We start from the raw sequence: 19,971 nt of genomic DNA, 5'->3' as shown, positions 1-19,971 counted from the left end.
CGCATGGGAGTACGTAGGGGGGACCGGACCCCCAAGAACCTTGGCGGCCTTAGTGTATAATATATATTTATGATTGCTGTAGGGAAAAAAACTTTCACCGCATATTTCATTATAGGGCCTCCCCTAACTTCTTTATGCACCCCCACAAATGTTTGTAGCTGGCTGCGGATCACTGTTTTTCGATGTTATATTAGAATAGACTAATGTTTCAATATGCCCCTTCTGTCTTTAAATAGCCTATAAGTTTTAAAAGTCTCATTCGTCAAATAGGCTCCCTTTCTGACGCCAAACGCCATTGTTACAAGTAACTCATCATTCATGCATCCAGTTGACGCGTGGAAATTGTATATTTTTATACAGGTCTACTTTTAAATTTGAGGATGTAGTCTATACTCTTAGTTTATTGTCCCCATCCGTTGTTAAACCTATCAGTCATTATTATTAGTATCAGTATTATTTAACCAAATATATGCTGTCATAAAATGCATCGTATCTTTCTATATTAGAAATTGTCATGTATGGAAAGAAATTGAATAGAGCAACAAAGGCTCACTTAAGATATTGTGTAATTTTCAGACTTATCGGAATATAAACATGAGAGGAAAAAAATAAAATGTAAAATTTGTTACAATTGACCCCGGTCTCCTCTAATAAGCAAATATATTGCACATACAATTAATTATAATGTCAGTGATATATATGGTGTTAATTGGGCAAAACACTCCAAACAATAAAGATTCATTTTAGAGTGGAGAAATGGCTATCCTTCGTTTTTCGTTATCATTTGGCCATGAAACAAACGCCGGAAAGATATACTAACTCCGTATGCATATGTGTAGTGTTGGAGTGTATAACTCGTAGGATATGATGCTTTACTTTTCAAAATTTCAATACTTCTAGTGTACCTCTAAAAATGTAATAAAAATGTAACAACGGCTTCTAAAAATATAATAACAGCCATTTTTAAAATATTCAATTTGAAATAAACAATCTACACAAAATTTACAATCGATCAGTGAAAACGGCATGTGGTTTCTGCGATATCATTGTCAAAATAATTGGCCACAAACATATAAACGTCCACGAATATATAAACTTTTCTTGTACACCCACATATAAACCTGGCATTTTAATATATATATATATATATATATATATATATATATATATATATATATATATATATATATATACATATATATATATATATATATATATATATATATATATATATATATATATATATATATATATATAATGTTGTTAACCTAAAAATAAATATTTTTCCATAATTTATAGTTTATACTATCTTTAAAATAAAGAGTATTTATTTGCATTTGCATAGTATAAAAACATTAATTTACAAAATGTGATGAGAACATTTTCGTTACGAGAAAGAATTCTAGAATCGAGACGAGACAAGAAAGAATTCTTCGAAAATCGAATCTATACGAGACTTGCTCATGATTTACGAAACGAGGAAACCTTACTTTTCGTCTCGTCTTGTCTCGTGAGTAACATTGATGAAGAAGGTTGAACTTTGTACTTCAGTTGAAATTCGTACTTCACTTACTCTTAAGAAGTTGCAAGTAATTAATAGTATTTAATTGTAAGTAGAGTTATTATCAAGGTGAAGTAGTGAGCATACATATTATTACACGTCGATTCTTCCTTTTTATCTTATCTCCTATATAACATTGTCAATAGAAGACTGATAAAGACAACCTCAACTTGTATTACTAGCAAACCACCCAAGTCTGTGACGTTAACACTGTGAACTGTTTGTTTATTTCCGAATTACGTCATCTATGAAGTAACGCTGGAGCTGTCCAGCAAAATTCTTCGCAGTTCTTCAAGGTCTCGTACGAAGAAAGAGGAATAAATTGACACTGCAGCCGAGAATACAGTCGTGAAACTAAACGAGGAGGAAAAAAGTGTCCTTCGCCTGCCTATCATCAGTAACTACTATATGAGGTGCAGTGTTGCCAATCTCTTAGCCAGAGAATTTTTGTAGTGCATGCGTGGGGGAGTTCGAGGAGAATACAGTTCTTTTCATGGTCGACAAACAAATACTGGTGAGTAGCATTGTGAATTTAAAGTATATTAAGTTATCAGATATTAGTGTTAGCGCCTTCTGTGGCATATTTCTCAAACTTACTAGTCAATGAGAAATACTAGCATGGCATTTTTCAAAATCAAACATTTTTCCATTACTTATATTATAAAATCATGACAAATTAGAGGTACTAGTAATAGTATTTAGACATCATTTTCACTATTATTCTAATGTTTCTGCCTTATGATGTTTTATGACTTGTGAATAAAATCATATCACAGGACTAGTTGCTTTGAGAAATAGATCCTGTTGTATTGTATTGCCGTAGTATCAGGTATCTATTTTTTTAAAAATGAAACAATGTTGAATGTATTGTTTTTACATCAAAATTGCACATATTAGTTTCTGCTGTCACTGTCAAATGTGGAAACATGTGTCTATGCTACTGCAAAAAAAGTGTTTTTAGGAAGTTTATAAATGGGATTTTAGAAGCAATTGTGTTTTTTTTATATGCATGGCTCAAATGTCTATACAACATATTGCTAACTCAAACGCAAATAATGTTTCCAACAGAATCAAATATTACACCAACACTACAAAATGCCGAAACAAACTATATGCAGGGTGGGTATAAAAAGATACACGGGTTATTTACGTAAAGCTAAAACTATGATGGAAATCCATTTATTGTGTTAGTTAGAGCTTTGTTTAGAAATTACGACCACGAAAGAGGTCTCACACAACAGCTGTTGTTTATATCATATCTAACACGTCCATTTAACTTCTTGGAACTAATAAGAACTTGATCAAGCCTATGTTACCGATGTTTATATACGGACACATAATACATGCCAATTAGCTTCCAGTGGGCATAGTAAATAAACATAAATTGAACGTTTAAAAGTTGTTCATTAATGTACCGTAATTTGTTCTATGGCAGGAACATTTTTCTTTCTTTCAAGAAACAGAACCTAGGAAATCTTGTTGCATATACATGCAATACCCATTCAATACGTGAACCACAAGATAATCGTAGAATTCATTATTACGGTATGTTCGTAGAAATTATGTAAGTTTTAGGCTGCCAAACTCTGCTATGCACAAGTATGGGAAGTCTTATAGACGGTTATGTTGTTTCGTCTGTCTGTTCGTCCATCGATTTGTTTGTTGACATGTATCAGAGCAAAAACTGTTAGAGATAGCGATAAACAGTTGTTTGATATAGATTCTGTGTCCGAAGAATAGGTTTTATCTTCTTTCTTAACACTGGTGGCCGCGGTGGCTCAGTGGTAGAGCGTTCACCTCTGGTGATTGGGGTCTCGGGTTCAAACCCTGCTCCCGCCAAGTGAACTTTCTGGTGGACAAACACCGTATGCGTGGGTTTGCTCGGGGTTCTCCCGTTTCCTCCCACTTTCTTCATTATCATCTATCATCATCACTGTCTCCTTTAGCCTAACCGGCATAACCGTGGGACGTAAAACTCAAAAATTTCATTTCATTTCTTTCTTAACACTCTACTCAAATCGGAAGTAGAAAAATAAACAGTCATTAATATCAGTGTTGATCACTCAATAACAGACAGCGAAGAGTATTTTTTTGAAGTGGATTCAGTGTCCCAGGGGTAGGTTCTGTCTTCACCCTTACTCTTCTATTACTAAAGCCTGTGACAAACATATTGGCATTTCAGCTAAACGAATAAAACGCAAGCTCTGGCACGACGTTGCCCAGTGGTAAAGGGGTGTGGCTATGGCTAAGCAGACAAACTACAACGCGGTCAGGTGATAGGGGATAGACGTGAACGTGTACAAAATAAATGTGCAATACCGCTGGCCTCTCATTTGCTAGCAGCATTTAAAGGGAACTTGGAGCGCCGCCTTCAAACGCCAAGATGTTTGTCACGCAGTTTAAATCCTAATACAACGGCTGTCCAGAAGGTCCCAGACATTTTGTCCTATCGCGGCAGCGAGCCAGTCTAGAATCACCATCTTAGTGTCAGAATGTTGCCACAGTCAGTATGCATTCAGCTGTGGTAACGTGAGGACTGTGACGTTCTTACTGTGCTTTCTGTAACGTGTTATAGCCCGCCTCTTGTAAGGTGCGTTCTGTGATTACGTTCTTGTTGAAAACACACACACACACAAGCCAAATGAAATCCATCGTCAATTATGAGAAGTATACGGACATGGAATAATGAGTGAAGGTCGAGTGAGGCAATATGTTGTTTTTTACATGACAACGCACGTCAACACATGGCCAAGCGTACCCGAGAGCTCTTGGATGGTTTTGGATGAGAGGTGTTCGATCACCTACCATACAGCCCGGATTTGGCACCGGGCGACCAGCATCTCTTCCCAGCGATGATGACATGGCTCGCTATACAATCACTTGATACTGACGCCGAACTACATGCCGGTGGAAGCCAGGGGTGAAATCGCACGCGGTAGATTTCTACGGTGACGGTATTGAAACAACTTGTGCCACGGAATAATAAATGTCTTAATTTACATGGCGATTAAATGGAAAAATAGCTTAAGAATGTACCTTCCAAATGCATATAATACCATTTAGTATGTTCATTCTGTTACTTATTTTGTTTCAAAACTCTGTTACCTTCTGGACAGCACTCGTATGTATTAATTCGTACCATTTTTAATTTCAATATAGATCGCCATAGAGCAAAAAATGGTAAGATATAGCGAGAAATTATATCTTATACGGATTCAGCAATCGATGGATAAGTTTAATCTTCAGTGTTGTAAGCCTATTGAGACCGAAAAGGGTCGAAATCTACGACTTCCGGTTTCAGCAATGATGGCCATAAAGCAAGTCGATAATAATGATTTTTTTATTATTATTATTTTGCACTGATTCAATATTGCAAGCATTAGTTCTATTTCCACCCTCTAAGCCTATCTTTCTAGAAAACACGGAAGCTCTAGAAATTTCTTAAACTTTAGTTTTCAAGTTTACTCCTCTTACCGGAAGGATGGTAAAATGTTTGAAGATTTTTTTTTCGTAAGAAGTCAGTGTCTCGAGAACAGGTTCCATTTCTATCCTCATTGTTCTATCTTCTGTAAGTGATAGATCTACAGCTTAGTTTGGAAATCTCATAGTTTGGAAATCTACCATAATTACACAATATGAAATGAAACCTTTTGTGTTTGTAAGGGAATTAAGCAATACTAGATTTTTTTACTAAGGAAATTTTCATTTCTTGCGCGAATATATGGATTGTTCACAGCACAATTCCAATTAACAAAATTGTAAGAAGAACCACAAAATTTTTACACTCCGTTTAAATACATAGAAAAGTGAACAATTTTTCTTTCTGTTTTGTTTCTTTTCTTTACACTATAAGACCTATTAACAATATCTTTCAAGCACTGAAAAGAGTTTCAGGTGAAGATCTTAAATATAAAATATGTCCAAAATGATCAAACAGTTGACTTGAATTCTTTGTACACTGAACGCCCTATTTCTTGCATTACCAATGGTTTTCGTAGAGTTGTAGCCATTGATTTCATGGCCATGATATACACTGAGTACTCACTGAATTGCGACCACACCTCCAGAGAAGAAAGCATGGCCAGCAGCAGAGCTGATCACATGGCCATTCTGACTGGTAGTATTGCAGAGAAAGAACCACACTCGAGGCTACATGTTGGTAGACAGCACACTGTTATAATTGGAGGTGGGTAGGATTTATCGGCATTCCTAAGGGTATGATTGTGAGCACCCGAGCGATAGGTGAGCTAATAATCCAGACAGCACTGTTTGTTGGATGCGCCCGTTCCTGTGTAGTGAAGGTGTACAAGGAGTGTGAAGAAAATGGGGTAACAGTCTTCAAGAGACGGAACTGCAGAGGCGTACAGAATTTCAAAACATGGGGTGAGCGTCGCGTCAAACATCTCATGATAGCCAAACTGACCATCAGTGCCCAGGAATTACGTGACCAATACAATGATGGATGAACAACACCCATATCCCACACAACTATACGGCGTACACTGGCATACATGATGTTCCACAGTAGACAACTAAATCGTCACCCACTCCTTACGACTCGTCACCGCCGACTTCGTCGAGCTTGAGCACAGGAACATGCTAATTGGACCATGGATGATTAGCAAAGAGTGTGTTGGTTCTTTAAATCACGGTTTGTGTTACTCCTCTCGGACGGGTGTGTGCATATGTTCAACAGCAAGAAACTATGGACCTCTCGTGCGTGGTGCGTACTGTACAGGCAGGTGGGTGCGGCTGTATAGTTTGGAATGTTTTTGTTTTCTACATGGACATTCATTGTGTACTTGCAGGTGTTACAGGATCATGTGCACCCAACAATCCAACACTTCTACCCACACGAAGACGGCATTTTCCAGGACTACAATACACGGTACCACCAAGCCAGGACTACTTGCTTGACTTAAGGAACATTCCACGGAGCTGCCGTACATGAATTGGCCCTTGAACTTACCGGATCTTCATCCTATAGAACATTTATGGGATGTTGTGGAACGAACTCTTCGCACTATAACTCTTGCACCATCGAAAACATAAGCGACTATCAGAATCCATGCCGCGCCGTAACCAGACCGTCCTCTGACTAACAAAGTGTTAGGTAGGTGGTTGCAAGTCAGTGAGCACTCAGTGAGTGAGTTGTTTCTAACTTTCCCATTATTGTCATCCCCACTTGCTGTAGAAAATCTACCACGGCTTCAATAAGTCTCTACTGAAATTTCTTTTTGTAATAATACGGTGTACATTTACTTAGAGTTTATTTTCTTCGCAGTTACTATATTAGACGGATGAATCTACTCTGCATTTAGTTTGGAATGTAAATCACGTAATTACTATTCAATGCATGATAACAGTAGCACAATAGACATAGAAAGTCAACTGGTTCACTGTGCCAGTTAGATGGACGTGCTTACTTTCGTTGGTAAAGTTGTCTGAAAAAAGACTGTCATTTTGAAACTAGACATAGTTCACATAGTTTTCCATGATATATAAATAATTCTAATTGCAGGATGCAGGAAATCTTCTTTCATATATTGTGTATAATATGATGTAAAAGATTCCAAAACACTTTTTTTTTTTTTTTTTTTTTTTTTTACAAATACGGTGTATATACATACACAATCATTATACCATTTCTATTATATGTCATACAAACTGATGATCTAGGTAATGTTACTTGGACAGAACATAAGAACTTGCAGCTCTTTTTCACAGCATTTCATATACGCCCTTCCTCCCGCTACGTTCCTCAGAAGTGGAATTTTCGGATATATTGGGACACGCATCCATTATTTAAAATAAGGAATTTTATCTATGGAGTTGCATTTCCTTACTTTGAGGGTTCCTGTGCCATAACTTTTGAAATGTTAGAAAAAGTATTTTAATCAAAGTGGCATGATAAAAATTCAATTCGAAATACGTACTAACTATGTTCTAAACTTCAATTTAAACGGATCAATGCTGAGGATTGGTATATGAACAAACAAACACATAAACATACAAACTTTCAGTTTCATATATAAGACTATTCAGTTTCATATATAATATTCCGTTTCGGCAATTTTTCCTGTGGGTTAGGCCCTGAAGGCTACAATCATGCAAAATTTGATCATTGTAGTCCTACAGGGAGTGCCCAATAATTTTGAGGTGTGAAAGGTGTCTCATATAAATAATATGGGAAAGATTTTTCAGTTCCCTATAAAACCACTCTAAAGTTGATTTAAAAAAAAACACACACACATTTTAGTGATTTACTTAGGTAGCACCAAAGAAAACGTTCCAGCACACCGAATTTCAAGTTTTTATTCCAATTCCAAGCACCTAAAATATGAGATTATAGGTAAAACAACAAAAATAAGAACATTTAAATAACATGGGGAATTTCTTCATCCCCTCTTTAGACCCCCTAAATATTAACTTTCGGCAATTTTTTCTGTGGATTAGTTCCGGAGAGCTATAATCATGCCAAATTTCAATTTTTCACCTTAACCAAAAGTGCCCATTATTTTATGTCAGTTCATGTAGTTCTATATATAGTTAGGATTGAGATTAAGTTAACTCAATTAGTACTTCGGTGGTTGCTTCATCACCATAAAACATACATATTTCACAATCATAATACAGGAGAACATGTACAGAATTCTTCAGAGCATTCACAAAGTATAACATTTCGCTTCCATATGAATTTCTGGTAGTTTTCTAAAACACTTTTCCAGAGAAGAGCAGAGATGTCAAAATTGGACACATTTGTCCTGTTTGACGGTAAGCTTTAACATTCAGCAACCATCCTGGGCTTAGTTAATTTATTTAGTATGTGAACAGTATTGTTCATATAGCTAATGATAGAAATAAATTTCAGATTTCACTTTGAAATGTTTATCTTATTTTGATTTCTATATTCTATCTTTTCCTTCTTCCTTTAGGTTGAAACAACATAAACAACCATGATGATGGAATTTTTCGTATTTATTGTGTCTGTACTTGTGAGCATAGTAAGTTTGTTTTATTGGTATGCGGTACGCAAACAGCAATATTGGAAGAAGAAAGGTGTATTTTGCCCTGAACCTTCAATTATTTTTGGAAATTATAAAGATGTAGGACTCAGACAAATTTGGTTTGGTCATGCATTAAGAAATTGGTATAAGAAGTATGACAATGAAAAATTTTTAGGAACGTATGTGTTTCAACGAGCAGCTTTATTAGTTAGAGATCTAGAGCTGATCAAAGCAATTCTTTTAAAAGACTTCTACCATTTTGAAAACCATAACACTATCACAAACGATAAGGGTGATCCTTTACAAGCTAGAAATTTATTTAATCTTCGTGGACAGAAGTGGAGGCACTTAAGAATTAAATTAACACCAACGTTTACCTCGGGGAAAATGAAGAAAATGTTCCACCTTGTACATGAATGTGTAGACGAACTTTGTAATTTTCTGATAGATTCTGCAAATAAGGCTGACATGATAGAAGCTAAAGATATAATAGCAAAATTCACCACAGATGTGATAGCCTCATGTGCTTTTGGTATGCGGGTGAACTCATTAAAGAACCCAGATGCAGAGTTTCGAAAAATGGGGAAAAAAGGTACGGATCCTCCAGGCTTCGCTCAGTCATTAAAATTATTTTTTGTAGGTCTTAACCCTGATCTTGCGGATTATTTTAGTCTCAGAATTACTCCCATAGATGTTACCCATTTTATGCGAAAGGTTGTTAAAGAAGCATTGGACTACCGAGAGAAATATGGAATTGTTCGAAACGACTTCATAGATTTACTTCTACAACTCAGACGAAAAGGTAAAGTGGATGAAGATGAGGGAGACACATCACAGAAGGATGGACAGCTATTGGAGACAAGTGAACTCAATGAAGGTAAGTTACAAAAATAGGTACATCTCACCAAAAAAAAAAAAATATTTGGAATGTCCAGAATAACTACGAAAAAATGTGGTAGCCTACCACTCAAAATGCTAAATCATTTAAGTCGAAGTGGGGAGTGTCCGGTGAGAGATAGGGATGAAAAAGAAAACATCTCAGTGAAATGGTTCAACATAGAGAGTTCACATATTTGAACATTTTTTTTTATTAAACTACGTGGAATTATGAGAAATTACTACCTCACCATTTCCTTTTATTTTGTTGCAAACTTGGCAGATCATGATAAACTCTAGTTATTTTCTGTTTTCGCATACCAGTAGTTCATCAATTAATTGCAAATGAATACATGTTAACTACATATGAATTATTATAATTAAATTTGCAAATTTCTGACTGTAGTGTCACTTTACCCCCCCCCCAGTAACTTATTAATGGGGAAAGTTTTATTGAAAACAAATTAATTGTGGCATTCTCCCTATCCCGTTAGAATTCACACCCCGTTACGGACGTTGAAATTTGAAGGAGATTTCAAAGCCATTTCATCGTCTTCCAGATATATTAAATATTCAATCCACCTCATGGTGACATCAGGAGGAAATTCACAACCACATAAACACAATATGTCTGCTACATTTTTCTGTAGCTTAATATGTTGTATATACATTACCGAATACCACAATATTCCAAACATTTTATGAGATGTCGTCATACAAATTTTAAGCATATTTTAGCTAAAATAGTAATCGAGTATTATTATGGTATAAAGGATACGATAAACATACGTACATAGTCTGTATTTCAGTTGATCCCAATAGAATGAATAAGATTGGTGTTGAATAAAATTAAATGGCTATTTTAATTCTGAATTTATCTTGGATTGAGCGTAATGTGATTGGTGTGTCACAACTTATGACTCACCACGTTGGAGTTTGAAGTTCTAGCATGGGATATCCTGTGTTCTCTACTGCGTTATTAGGAATTAAGATGCGTTCTGGCAGGATATATACCAGCTCGTTCATAACTTTGGTGCTACACCAACATTATATCTTTGTGCGCCCACCGGTAACTGAATTTCAATAAAGGATCCGACCGCATATCGGTATTACAGAACTATGGAAAATGTAGTCAGTCACCATTAACAATTCGCACATGATGGGTAAACGACAAGACGCACCAATGTTGTGCTGGTGCTTCGACTGCGCAAACAGCTTTCACTAACAGAATGTTCGAAAGCAAGTGTGGCAAAACGTTATCAAAATTTATCGAGGTGTTAATTGGAATAAATGACAAACTATCAGGAAAATTGCATAGAAGTGTGCTAGGTTGATTGTCGGGATGAGGTACGGGCTTATAGGCGCCTCACTGTAAACAGCTAACTCTACCCACTCGTACCTCCTAAACACATTACCTATGACTATATGACGTTAGCTCTTTATATGAAGTCTCTAAGATGGAAACACATCTTCCTGTACCAAATATACTGTGCAGGAATGTTCAAGGAATACAATACACCCATCCAACATCATCCACGGACTTCACCTCTCCTGATCACTAATTCGTTGAGCTCCTGTAAACATCGTCTAGTCTCTCAAGATCCCCCTATTACCCATACACACATCCACCTCGAGATTGAAGGCCTTAACACACGTAGATTCATTGGTTAGATTAGCAAGCAATTAAACACATCTCCTTACATCGTTGTCACGCTGTAGGAAAGGAGAAAGCAAGATCGTCATTCTATTAGGTACATGGTCATTATTTAGTCATCGGAATACTTGGAACGCATTTAGAAATATTGCGTATAAATCGTTCGATTCAAGTGAAATTCACATTTGAGAATGTGTCTCTAGGGACCATGCTGCTCTTAGTTTGAAAGTCTTAATGCACAGGAGAGGGCAAGCTGATTGTAGTGTTTATAGAGAGTATACTCGTACTGCTAATAATTTTAAGGTCGTCGAGCGACACGAAGAATAAACAGTTTTAAGTGCAAATCCATCGTGTAGACCCATACTGTATGTACGTACAGTGCAAGGATGAAAAAGCGAATGTCTACAGAGTGTAATTAAAAGACTATTGCGTACTAGTATACGAGAGTTGATGTGAGAAGTAAGGTAATCATTCCACTGAATTACCGCTCGCACAGATCATGACGTTTAGTAATATATCGTTGGTATGTATGATTGTAAAGAGAGAAAGTTTATCGCAGATGTTCCTTTCCAGTGCATCCACAACGAAACTGGACGTGTCTGGACACATCGATTGTTCAAGCCGCTTTAGTGATATAAATATGACTACTAGTGTATTCAAATCCTCTTACTTCTTACGTTAGCAGACGAACAATTAACGATTGATTGCATTTTTGTCATAGTTGATAGATCTTTGGCCCATGATTCTTTCGTACACGTATACATTGTCAAGAATGCCTTAGGGGGTTACGGTGGCTCAGTGGTAAAGCGTTCACCTCTGGTGCATGGGGTCCCGGGTTCAAAGCCTGCTCCCGCCAAGTGAAGTTTGTGGTGGACAGACACCGTGCTCGTGGATTTTCTCGGGGTTCTCCCGTTTCCTCCCACTTTCTTCATTCCACCATTTCACTCATCTCTCATCATCACCGTCTTCTTTAGCCTAACCGGCATAACCGTGGGACGTAAAACTAAAGATTTCATTTCATTTTTTCTTCTCTTGTTATCAGAATAACAACAAAATATAAGAGGTGAAACTGTCTCCAAATATGATATTTTCAATCTAAAATGAAGTAATTTTTAAATCGGACGAGCCGTTTGGGCTGTACACTCTTTATGCACCCAATATTAATGAAAATGCAATGTTGCCATTTACTTGGACCCACAACATAAAGTGATTGGGAGCATGTTTGAAATGGGGATGGCATCGACACGTTATCGTAAAAGACAGTAACTTCATTCACTTATGTTGTTGCTTCAGGTAAATCGCAACGTTGCATTTTCATTTAACATTAGGCATAAAGAGTGTACAGGCCAAACGGCTCGTCCGACTTTAAAAAAAAAAAAAAATACTTTAGATTGAAAACGTCATATTTGAAGATGGTTTTCCCTCTTACATTTTGTTGTAACTCTGATAATAACAGAGTTACCTATGTCAGGAGACTTTTGAGACACCCTGTATATAATTGCACTCTCCCTGCTGGTCTAGTGGTTATACCCACTTTCCTTTATAACGTTTTTCCATCTGCAAAATGTTCTGTTGAAAATTCTTATTCTGTTCCTTGCTCATAGCAGCTAATTTTTCAGAGAATTAACCCAAATAGAAATACAGACTAAATTAACTAACTCTATGCCTTATGGAACTCGGAGGTTCAATGCCGCGTTCACAAAAGCGCTCCACTGACTTCTGTCCTTAGCCAATTGAATCCAGTTTCTACTTTGTATTCCTATCTCTGCGAGATCCATCTTAGTATTGTCCTCCCATCTGCGCCTAGGGCTTCCTAATGGTCGTTTTCCGATTGGCCTTCCAGTCAAGACATTGAAGCGTTTCTACTTTCTTCTATTCTAGCTACATGACCTGTTCACCTAAGCCTGATGTCCCTAACAATGATTGGTAAACCGTATAAATTATGTAGTTTTTCGTTATGATGTTTCCGCCATTCTCCATTTCCGTTCCTCTTGGGTCCAAATATTCGTCTCAGGATCTTGTTCTCAAATTCAGTCTATGTTCTTCTCTCAGAGTCAGCGACCATGTTTCGCAACCATATAGAACAACAGGCATGATTATCGTTTTATATATTTTAAGCTTCAAATACCTTAACAGAATTCGCGACGACAAAAGATTTTGAACTGAATAACAACACGAATTCCCTGCTTTTAGTCGACATTTAATTGATTTAATTTCTTCGTGAATATGATTTTCGTCTGTTAATATTGATCCTAGATATTTGAAAGTATCCACTTTATCAAAAGTATTATTTAATATTCTAACGCATCCATAATTTGCCGTATTACGGTCCAGACGCACTTCCATGTATTTAGTTTTCTCTGCATTTACTTCTAAACCAATGTCCCTGCAAGCGTTTAATATGATCTCTGCATTTCTTTCTATTGTTCTCCTGCCATCCCCTATTAAATTTACATCATCAGTATAAGAATACGTTCAACTCTAGGCCCTGGTTGCTATCTTTGATTTTCCTTATAGCGTATTTCAGAACGAAGTTGAATAATAATGACGAGAACGCAACTCCTTGTTTCAGGCTATTTTCGACGTAAAAGCTCGTGCACAAAAATTTTCCTACCCGGACTTTACTTTGGGATTCATTTAAACATATATTAATTAATCTAATTAGCTTTCTCGGTATTCCAAGTTCCGTAAGAATGTTGTATGTTTCTCTCCTAACCGAGTCGTACGCCTTTCTAAAATCAATAAATAGTTGATGTACCGGGGTATTGTATTCCCACTTCTTTTCGAGTATTTGGCGAATGGTAAATATTTGGTCGATAGTTGATCGATTTCGTCTAAATCCGCACTGATAATCTCCAATAATTTCATCTGCGTATGGGGTCAATCTTGTTAATAGAATATTTGAAAGGATTTTATAGGATGTTGACAGAAGAGAAATGCCTCGATAATTATTACAACCAGTTTTGTCGCCTTTCTTTACACCCTTGTGTTTTGCAATCTTTCAAGAAGGTTCTTTACCAATATTTCATAATTTTCTTCTCTTACAAGTAAACTTATCGATGTCGAAATCTAGTTTCTTGACCATACTTGGTAGAGAAGTATGGAATATTAAGAAGCGAAGTAAAATTTAAAGTGCCTCCGCAGTGGCCAGAAACCTGATTGATCAGAATAAGTCACAACAATGTGCTTCAAGTTTGAAAATTTCATTTTATTTGTAGGACGACACCGGAAGGAAGTAGACATCTACTTGAGAGTTGCTTATGATGGCCGCCATCTTGAAGTCGGCCATCTTGTATCTCGGTCGGCTTTAAAATAGGAAGAGGGTCATGTAATATATCAAATATGGATAGAATTTTACGAGAAATGTAATGGTGAAGTCTGTTTTTCTATAAATTTATATTTGTAAGGCATAATGAAATGCACATTCATATGAATTCGTTGGTTCTAAATTTCTTAACTGCTGGATTTTTTTGAAAAGAATTCAAGTCAGGATACCCTAATGTGCGCTAGTGAAAATATCGTAGGTAGCTATTTATGAAAGGTATAATCAGTTGAAATCGTTATCGACTGCAAACAAAATGAAATGGAGATAAGACGATCACAAACCTTAAGGAACTCAAGGAAGATGGATTACATATTTTCCATTGCATTCTTTGAGTTAGAAGACAAACCTTCATAAGCAGCCACCTATTCAGTACGCACTAGTGTATATTGGTTTTCCTGACTTGATAAAAAAAAAAAAAAAAAAAAAAATAACATCGACGGGATTTTTCGCAGGAGAGGGCAAAGTTTTCCCTCTGGTTTTGTATTTTTAATATAGCTATGGTAAGAGAAAGGATATGCAAAAAAGTCGGACTGAAACTGATTTATTTGATACCATCTCGGTATTCACGGTAGTATCACATGACATAACAACTAAGAACGGCAGAAACTTTTACTTAGTGGGGTGTTCAAAATAAAAGAGGGTGTGTACCCAGAATAATGATATACATTTTTACACGAATTCAAAGAAAACAATATTTTTACTCCCAGAGGTGTGTGTAAGGAAATTTGGAGAAGTGTTAGGGGTGTGCAGAATACTCCCTGGGCATATATATTTTTACAACAGAAGTTGTAAACGTAAAAACTAAAGAAACTACTACAGCATTAAATTCTAAAAGTATTTGCTTATACTCGAAAACTTATACAAACTATTCATTTACTTGTTAGGGAGAGGTCATACCCTCCCGTGTGGAGTCCATGGATGTACCTGTATTGTAATAATATTGTTGTGCGTACCTGACAATCGAGAGTAGCAGAGCCATCTTAACGATACCATAACTACTTGGCCGGGTGTCCCACGAACACAATGACATGTATTAATTACATGTATTAGGAGCAAAATTTAGTCATAGGGACCACAACACACTTGTTTGCTCTGGGGCCTAATATGTTGTTAAAACGGGACTGGAGAGTAGATTAGACTGGACAGTAGAGTACACGGCACTAGCGAGGGACCCCGTTAGGCGCGGGGCTCGATTTGGAGTAATCGGTCCAATCGGCTTAAGGCCGGCCCTGCTGCCAAGCCAAGATTGAGCGTCCCAGTAAGATGCGCGCAGGGCGCGCGGTTTGTTTCAGAGCAGAGGAAAGCTCAAACACAACAGTGTTGCCACCAGTCGCACGAACAGTTTGCCTGAGTCCCTACTGCTTCGGAGACCTTACTCCTGGGATTATTCTCATGTATATATATGGATAATGTTAAAATGGCTTGGTTTTGTATCTAGATTTACTGCTATGATTCTGTCACTAACGTTTTGTAATAACTTCCTACTTGTAGTCTTACCGTAGGCATATATACTGCTATAACACACCCTTAACATGTTTGTTCCTAAATTTAGCTACTTCAGACGGCTTGAAATATCGAGGCATTTTTAAAATGGGTTGAACACTAACGTTTCTACTACAGTTTGTAGTGTGAGTAAATTAGATTGTTATGTGCTGAAAAACAACATTTGGTAATATTTCTAAAGGGTTTTAATATAAGCCTACGTAGCATTTGATGTCACTCTTCTGTTGGTGGCGGTTCCTCTGTTGCAGTAGGTTTGGATGATTCTGATGTCTGTTGTTCACTTGGCTTTCCTAAACATTCATTCTTCCTACACCAAGCAGGATCCACTTCTCTACCACATGCACCAGGTATACGACGACGTCCTCCTTTTGCTCTAGAAGCATGACAACACGGTGAACATACTTTTACTTTCTTTGATAGTACTTTAGGTTTCGAAGGTGGACATATCTCATCCAGCGAAGGCCGTAATCTCCTGTATCTTTTGATAATGTCAGGTTTCTTAAATTTCTTGGGAATTGCATCTAATTCTGAAAAAATGTCTGCAATTACGTCGTAGGTCTTTTTTCGAAATTCTATTCTGTTCATTTGCGTTGCTGATAGTCTTGGAATCTTTGGTTGACAATTGCATTCTTTATGTTCGACTGATTTTACTGTTTTCTTACTGGAGCCGGTGCAAACTTTGTTTGCTGCGCAGTTGGACTGTTCATTGCCATCACTGTTTTCTGTTACTGAAGCATTTTCTGCGCTTCCTTCTGATTCTGCCTGAGCATCTTCTGTGTTTTCTTCTGCCTGAGCATCATTTGTGCTTTCTTCTGCCGGAGCATCTTCTGTGCTTTCTCCTTCTGACAGGGTATCTTCTGTGCTTTCTTCTGACTGATCATCTTCTGTGCTTTCTTCTGCCTGAGCATCTTCTGTGCTTTCTTCTGCCTGAACATCTTCTGTGCTTTCTTCTGCCTGAGCATCTTCTGTGCTTTCTTCTGCCTGAGCATCTTCTGTGCTTTCTTCTGTTTGACCATTTTCTGTACTTCCTTCCAACTGAACTCCTTCTGTGCTTTCTTCTGCTACAGTTGCTGTAGGTTCTTCATCCTCAGCAGCAAGACAGTTACATACCCCAGATTGTTCCTCAACTTCCAGTTTGAGAAAAGCATATATTAAAGCTCTTGGGTCGACGCAATGACACTTACTTCTGTCTATGGGAAATATGATACGACTTTTTTTTCCTTCACTACAACCATAGCTACGCGTACTACGGTTGTTTTTGAATCCAGATTCTTCTTCACATGAACAAGGAATTTCAACTGTTGGTTTTGGTGGGGAGCAAGGGACTCGGTCATTAGCAAGTTTAGTTATAAAGCAAGTGCATGTTTTTTTGTTACAAGAACACTTTCCATTCTGTTGTTTTCCTTTTAAAATATCTCTTATAGCTTTACCTATACGTGCTGATTTGGCGTTCTTTGATACCCATATTAAAGGTTTAGGACATGTACTACAACTAAATCTTTTGGATTTACCTTTCTGTGAACAAGCACATCCACCACCATCCTCGTCTTCTTCATCTTGGTCGTCTTCACCAAGTTTCTTTTTTCCTCTGTTTTGCATTGCATAGTACCAAGCGTCTCTTCCATCTTGCAAATCTTCTCGGCGATCACCTAGTTCCTTCTCTAAGTTATCTATTTGGTTATTCAGCTGTTTCAGGAAATATTGAGCGTCAACATGTACTAATTTTGGTTTTACTTTTGAGTCGGTGTTATCAACGGCAGATTCCTCAGTTTCCTCCATATGTGATGAACTTATGACTATTTCAAATTTTCTCTAATCTTTCATTGGACTGTTGTTATTATTGCAATGGTGCTGCATATACATAGTGATGACAGATAGCATTATGATGGATAATATACTTTCATTTTTGCCATTGTAGATTTCTGTAGATGTAGACCTTAATTTTCATTACCATAATGCATTAAGTTTAATTTTATTCTGTGTTTTTGAGTACATGAACCAGTCTTCAAATTCTAATTATATGTTATATGTTAAGGCTACTTTTAGTTGTATTAACATTTTCTTTTAAATTTACACTTTTTTGATGAAATTTTCATTTTATATTTTCCACACAAATTGTTTACATTAAGATTTTCTATTAACTGCTACGTGATTTAAAGTTTCTTTTGTTGCTCTTTTACGGATTTATATTGGTTTATTGTAATAAGTAACAATAAAACAATAACTTCTATTGTTGTATAAGCACTTGCTACTGTAATGTTAGTATTTGCTAATTTAATTATAAATATAGGCAGTGTCGTATTTAGGATTTTGTTTCGGGGGGGGGGTGATCTTGGCTAACTTTGTTCCTGGAAATGTGAAAATTCTGCAAAATATTTCATTTACTTTAATATAGTAAATACAATTTCGGGGGCCTTAAGCCCCGGAAGCCCGCGTTAAATACGCCACTGAATAAAGAGCTAAATAGATTTGACGTTATTGAGTAGCTATCCTTATGTTTCAGCCCATTTATATTTATTAGGGAAATATTCTCTGATTTACTTGAAAAATGATATGAATGATGTGATTTCACTAACTTCTTCTTCAAGTTTAGTTTACCAAATGACTCTCTCTCTCTCTTTTTTTTTAAACTAAGAGGTTAGCGTACGCGCCTTTGGCGCGGGAGACCCAGGTTCGATTCCCGGTGGGAGCTCATGTGGTTCGGATTTTACGTTAATCAGTAGTCCACGTCTCACGTAGCCTCGATGCTGAAAGGGACGCTAAACTGAAATTCAACTCAACTCTCTTTTCTTAAAAAAACAATTTGCATTATATACCTGTATATTATTCCTTAAATTTAACTGGATTGTTAGAAACTAAAATTATATTTCACAAAATTTAATTTTCGCGAAGCAACGGGGGCAAACAAGACATCAGTAAAACACACAATCAAAGTTTCTGTTCATTTCAAACCAAATAGAAAGTAAGTTGAAACTTGTGTAAACTAAATAAGGAGTGTGGAGTCGAATAACATCCATTTTGAAATCAAAATATTAAAAGTCCTATAACCCACTATATTTTTGGCAAAATTTTGACCCCATAACTTTCTATCCCTTCGTTTGCGCAAGTGGAAATTTGGTGTGTAGACTAAGTGAGACGTGTAGAATCGAATAACATTAATTTTGAAGTAAAAATATCAAAAATCGTATAACTCGTCTCCTACCGAAAGTAGTTCCCCGTATATAATCAACGAAGTAAAAAAAAAAAAAAAAAAAGAAAAGAAAAAAGAAAAAACAAAGAAAACTCTAGGTATTCAACACAGTTAATAGGGAAATATTGCTGAATATATTTTGTATAATTTAAGTGAAAATTTGATTTGAGAATGTTCTAGAAATGGGTAAAAGGTGAAAGATTGAATGTAGTGTTACACAGTTGTGCCTCGAAGTCCTAAGCCGGACTCAAATTATAGGGCGAGATGCCCGCGCTTTTCAAATTGTGTGTGCAGTAAAGCAAAAGAGAGATAGGGAGACCGGAGTCAGTTGAGGGTCAGATTGAATTAGTGACCTGATGCCTCATTGACACCAATCCACACGCATGTAATAGTGGTATGACCCTGGCTTTGATTTTACTCAGGTCACAGAGCCGGGTCCTAGATGTAATATTTAGGGAATACCACGCAAGTGATAAATACATGCAATCTATTGTGTAGTTAGAGTTAGGTATAAAATAAAACTATAAAAATAAATGTAAAATAGGAATTTCAATCCCGGCGTGATAGAGAAAAATCATAGAAAAACCTAGAAGTCTTAACCACTATTGAGCATGCGCGTGAAGAAGTCTCTCCCATGCTCGATGAGGCTCGTGACGTTGCCTTCGAGCTACGTCAGAAAAGGCAGAAATGCGTGGGACGAAGCGCCTATATAAACGAGGCTTGTCTGCCGCACCGGGTGATTCTACGGACGGACGGCTAACAGTGAACTTCGCTCTGGTTAGGGACGCTCTTCATAAGAATCAGGTATGTGCTAATTTTTTCTAAGTTCCCCCTCCACACGGGAAGAGCACTTTG

At 36.8% G+C, this 19,971-nt stretch overlaps 1 protein-coding gene across 2 annotated transcripts in view; it reads left to right on the top strand.

Moving 5' to 3' along the window:
• The first annotated feature begins 1,429 nt into the window (after positions 1–1,429).
• Positions 1,430–19,971, top strand: part of LOC145668563 (cytochrome P450 6j1-like) — a 56,840-nt gene continuing 38,298 nt past the window's right edge. Inside the window, exons 1-2 of one of the 2 annotated variants that reach the window (XM_081736554.1) lie at positions 1,430–2,075; positions 8,497–9,160. In XM_081736554.1, coding sequence (XP_081592680.1) covers positions 8,518–9,160 — 643 coding nt within the window. In that variant the 5' untranslated portion in view covers positions 1,430–2,075; positions 8,497–8,517. Of the gene's footprint in view, positions 2,076–8,496; positions 9,446–19,971 lie in introns of both variants that reach the window. The other variant, XM_081736553.1, reaches the window with a different exon arrangement.

Source organism: Thermobia domestica, chromosome 13 (assembly GCF_964235325.1).
Source record: "Thermobia domestica chromosome 13, izTheDome1.hap1.1, whole genome shotgun sequence".
Classification (NCBI taxonomy): Eukaryota; Metazoa; Arthropoda; class Insecta; order Zygentoma; family Lepismatidae; genus Thermobia; species Thermobia domestica.
This window is presented reverse-complemented; position numbering and strand designations above follow the sequence as displayed.